This window comes from Sardina pilchardus, chromosome 2, assembly GCF_963854185.1.
Source record: "Sardina pilchardus chromosome 2, fSarPil1.1, whole genome shotgun sequence".
NCBI lineage: Eukaryota > Metazoa > Chordata > Actinopteri > Clupeiformes > Clupeidae > Sardina > Sardina pilchardus.
In genome coordinates, this window is record NC_084995.1 from 23,451,539 (window position 1) to 23,456,999 (window position 5,461).

The 5,461-nt window shown below is 46.8% G+C and overlaps 1 protein-coding gene across 1 annotated transcript in view; it reads left to right on the plus strand.

The window, feature by feature from the left end:
- Positions 1-5,461, plus strand: part of LOC134067225 (ephrin type-B receptor 1-B) — a 190,287-nt gene that overhangs the window by 57,933 nt on the left and 126,893 nt on the right. Inside the window, exon 2 of the mRNA XM_062522367.1 lies at positions 2,076-2,140. Coding sequence (XP_062378351.1) covers positions 2,076-2,140 — 65 coding nt within the window. The remainder of the gene's footprint in view (positions 1-2,075; positions 2,141-5,461) is intronic.

Below are 5,461 nucleotides of genomic sequence, written 5' to 3' on the forward strand. Positions count from 1 at the left end.
CACACATGCAGTCTCTAATTGGACACCGCGCTCGCTGTGCGCTGCTTTTAAGCGAAGCCCGATAATGCCATCTCCTTTCATTAGTTATCAATTAAGTAGTCCATAATACCATTCAGAGCTGCGCTATTAAGTGCACATTTTAATAACCCCTACCATCAATAAACTCATGGGAATGCAGCCAGTTGTTGTGCCTGTTTTTTAAACCCGGAGACGAGCAGTTGTAACAACAGCCTGATGATACAGTAATTGCCGTAAGGAGCCGCTCAATCAATAGGCCCAGCTGTTCATCAGATGTTGTTGTATAATGTTTATTCGGCGCAGGACTCCCACGGTTTATGGCAGTGCGGCGATCCATTTTATTTATGAACAGCTAGCTACCAATCACGGGGGAGTAGGCTATTAGATGGATAGATTTGAGGAGATGTGCGCGCGGGGGTCACCCGAGAGAGATGAAGTATTGGCAGACGGGCGTCAACTCGTCCATTATTACCGAATGATATTTTCTAATATAAATCTGTCATTACGCGACTTAACAGCCTGTCTTTTTGCTGTCCTCATCAATCCGGGCTCTCACAGAGGGAAGAGAGAGAGAGAAAAGAGAGATGGAGAAAGATGGAGAGATGGAATGAGAGAGAGAGAGAGAGAGAGACAGAGAATGAGTGGGAGAGAGAGATGGAGAGAGGGAGACAGAGCGGCAATAAATCCAGGGCCGGGAGAACGACACTGGCACACGCGGAACAATATCGGCTTTCCCCCCGATGTGCCAACCAACGGCAGCATTAATCAAAACATCCTGATAAATTCTGGGTCTGATGTGCCAGGCGCCATCCTGTGAGGAATGTCAGAGCAGGTTAGGTCCACGGATGAGGATGCTGGGTCTCTCTCATGCTCTCTCTCTCTCTCTCTCTCTCTCTCTCTCTCTCTCTCTCTCTCTCATTTGTTTTGTGTTTTCTCTCTTTATCTCTTTCCCTTTCTGTCTCTCTCTCTCTGTCTCTCTCTCTGTCTGTGTGTGTGTGTGTGTGTGTGTGTGAATGTGTGTGTATGTTTGTTTGTAGAGTACATTTGTTTGGCAGTGTCCGTAAATGAAGCAAATATGAAGCATGAGTGTTTCCCTTGAGACTGTGGTTTAAGCAAGAGAAGGGGGCAAGGAAGGGAGGGAGGGAGGAGAGAAAGACCAAGAGAAGGGGGCAAGGAAGGGAGGGAGGGAGAGAGGGAGGAGAGAGAGACCAAGAGAGGGGATGAGGAAGGATGGAGCGAGAGCAAGAGAGAGGTAGCAGTGTGGTTGTATAGCTAGATGCCAGATTCTGCAGTGGCCAATAGCTGAAGCCATTCAGTAAACCGAGGCTCCTGATTGATATAGCAAGAGAACAAAGCTTCCCCATGCCTTCAACAGCAACCCTACACTGCACACAAAGTCCTCACACTGAACGTAAATGAACACTTACAGTATACTGTAAGTGTGATTGGATTGCATGTGTTGACATGTTCCACAGTCCTGGAAAGGCTTGCTGATCTGGCGCCTTCTTCCTGTGTTGTGCTTTCACCACCGCCATCCATCGCCTCGTGTTTGCCTTCGAGGAAGGCGCAGGGACCCCGGGAGAGGATTGATGTCTTGTCCAGTAACAGATACCCCTTAGCTGATGCCCACGCTGATTAGGATTGACCCGGGCCCAGAGCACTTATACAGCCATATATGGATTGACCGGTAATCTCAAATGACATCTGTTCTTCACATGAGAGGCAAACACGGGAACTGATACTCTTCTCGTGTCGTGTGGACAGTGGATCACCTCTGCTCTGCCGCGTCTCTAAGAGAACATGGGATGCCAAAGCGATGGCGCGTGCCGTCGAGCTGAGGAAAACAATAACGAATATTGGTCTGCTCCTTTAGTCATGTTGATTTGTTGATTTGCTTTGTATTTTCCTGTTTACACTGTATTGTATGTTGCTGCTGGGACCTTGAATTTCCCCTTGGGGATCAATAAAGTATCTATCTATCTATCTACCTATCTATCTATCTATCTATCTATCTAAAATCCTAATGTCATTTTTCTCTCTCTTCTCTCTCTCTGCAGAAACCGTGATGGACACTCGTACGGCCACAGCGGAACTGGGCTGGACAGCATACCCAGGATCAGGGGTGAGTGCCGAGCTGAAGACATGTCAGAGAGAAAGAGTGAGAGTGGGGGAGCGATGGTGGGGATGATGGAGTGAGAGAGGGACAGAGAAGGAGGGAGAGAGAGTGTGCAAGAGAAAGAGAGGGAGAGAGAGAGGTGGGTAGGAGAGAGAGAGTGTGTGCAAGTTAGATTGTGCTTGTAAATGAGTGAGTGAGTGATGGAAGGGGGTGGTTAGAAGTCAACACGCACGCACACACACACACACACACACACACACACACACATGCACACACATGCACACACACACACACACACACACACACACACACACACACAAACACACACACACACATGTATGCACACACTGACGCTAAAAACAACAGTAATGTGAGGAGCCATTACTGGCTCCAGGTGCGCCCGCTGCAGCTCTCTCTCTCCTGTCGCCGGAGCGGAGCGATCAATGTCAGGCTCGCCAACCAGCAGCTCATCAACGACACCCGAAGTCGCGCTTTTGCTTGTTTGAGCGTAATGGCTATTATTTTCTCGCCGTTTCTATTCATGACGATTTAATGACATAATGGATCCACTTAAGCTCAGAGGGCCTCGCCAAATCCCTTAAAATACGTGTCTGGACCCACAATAATACATGAGCCCAGGTAGAAAGCCACAGCTAATGGGATTGGGGAGTTGGAATGGGTTCAGTGTGTGTGTGTGTGTGTGTGTGTGTGTGTGTGTGTGTGTGTGTAGCACAAGCTCAAGAGACAGGGCGCCGAAAAAGGCCAATTTTGTTCAGAAAATGCATTTTTCTTCTCTCTTTTTTTTAGAAACATTAAAAGTTGAATGCGTCAGTGCGAACCATCTTCAGCTGAGGTTGCGTGAAGGATTGTAACCCTTTCAGATGTGTTAATCACTGTGCCTGTTGTTGTTATTATGAGGGTTAAGCATGCACATTCAAGCGCATTAGATTACCGGACTTGAAAAGTAGGTTATGACACAATTTTTTTGTCCGGTGGCGTCTTTTCTAAGAATAAACATCATATCAGTCTCCTTCCAGGGTTTTCTTTTTTATCCTCACCCTTTTCCGCTCCGTCTTCTTCTCTTCCCCGCCGAGGGGCATCCCCTTCTCTGGCATCTGACCGGAGAATCACGGCGGCCGCGTCTAATACGCCGTGGCACCGAGCCAAGCTTCCGGCGCTGCCGAGGGACTCGCCCTCCTCCTCCTCCTCTTCCTCGTCTTCCTCCTCTTCCTCCCATCCTCCATCGCAGTCCTCCGCCAAAGATCACCAAACAGGAAAAAAAACAAAAATAAACAAGCTTCTGGGGGGATGATTTTTTTCTTTTTTTTTCTTTTCGTTGTTCATTTCCCCCCTCTCCTCGCACCGAGGACGATGAAAGACAGACCGACGAAGAGGAGGAGGAGGAGGAGGAGGAAGAGGAGACACCGGAGCAGGCTAGGGTCGTCCCTCTGTAAGGTCACGGCTCCTCGTACGCCAGGCAGGGATTCCATCTTCCAGGCGTCGTGTTATCTCACGCTCCCTTTTCTCGGCGGTGAGAAATAACATTTCCTCTGCAGCTGCTGCTGTTCCGTCCCAGTGTATCCTGGCAGTGGAACTCTGCCACTGTGTTTTCCGTAGAGAAGATGGCTGCGGAGAAACACACACACACAGACACACAGACAGACAGGTCATGTTTGTTCGCTGAAGAGTTCGCTGAAGGGGAGAGAACAACTTGATGGGGAAACAGATTGAAACTGATCCTTCGGAACATTTTCCTAAAGCTGTCTGCAGTCTTGACCTTGGCTGAGTATTGATGTGTGTTTCTGTGTGTGTGTGTGTGTGTGTGTGTGTGTGTGTGTGTGTGTGTGTGTGTGTGTGTGTGTGTGTGTGTGTGTTTTCCTGTGTTTGTGTGTGTGTGTGTGTGTGTATTAAACACCGAAGAGAACCATGTGAAGTGTATTGGACTTGGATGTTCCTTAGGCAAACAATCTGTTCCATACATTAATGAAGAACTTTTTATTTTCTACAGTTTGACATATTCAGATAGATATTGTGTATGTTCCACATGGTAATGTAATATGGTTGGCTGCTAATGTACTGCAAGCGCCATGTTAGCAAGACTGAATTAGAGACTGAGTAGACCTGACATATTTGGAACACGCTGTTTTTATTGCATTTTTTTTCTCTTCATAAAAATATACATTCACATTAGTATTTTGGAACTCAGATATACAGCACGTATCATATTACTTTCTGGAATGCCAAACTTGTGATTGTCTTCTTTAAAAAAAAAAAAACAAACCCTTTACTGCTGTTTCATCAGCTGTTTGAAAATGCATGTATTCAGTGAGCGCTGGGAGAGCTTAGTGTTTGTGTTACAGATCCGTGAGCATCAGACAGGTATGAGGTATGAGTTGACCCACATAATGAAAGCGTGTCGATTGGCAGAGATGATAAAAACACACCTGAAAGGCTCGCCTGTACTGGCTGAGGTCCACAGTGGTGGCATGCTCTATGTCTGACTACACCCCCCCCCCCCCCCCCCCCCACAGACACTCACTTCCGTGTACAACAACCCCCGCCCTCCCTCACATACACACATGCTCACACACACACACACACACAGACACACACACACACACACACACAAACACGCGCGTGCAAACCCCCATGAGCTCAGGGAGGGTGTTATGCTGCAGCATGTGTGTGTGTCACAGTTGTAAACAGCTGGGTCGCTCGCTTCTCATTTCAAAGCTGAGGGGAGATGGCAAATTGCATTTGACAACTCGTGGAAAAACAGAAGTAAAAAAAAAAAAGCATAAACGAAACAAAACAACACGTCCCCTTCCCGCGATAAACACACACACAGACAAAAAATAGATTCCTTCTCTCTGTTCAAGTGAATGCGCCCAAACAAGTTGGCTAATAAGGAAAAGTGTGGTGCAAGTTGTGGAAATGGGAAAATGAGCCGTATGGACACACTTCACTTTATGTAGTAATGGTGGTAAACACATTTCACATTCAGTCATATTGGTGAATGCAAATGTATAAAAATTAAGGCGAAAAACAACAACATATAAACACATACACACACACGCACATTATGCACTTTCCCACATGTACAGTACACACACACACACACATGCATACACCCATATTAACATTTTCTCTCCACACACATTTCCATGGAGGTACTCGATAGAGAAAGTATAAAATTGGAGAAAGTGAGAATGTACTGCCCCCAATAATTTCAATGGCCAGTGGTAGGCCAGCCAATTCAGTTGGGCTGTTGTTGTCTTTATGATTAAAACAAATGGTCACACATTGCCGTTGAAGAGATTATTGGCT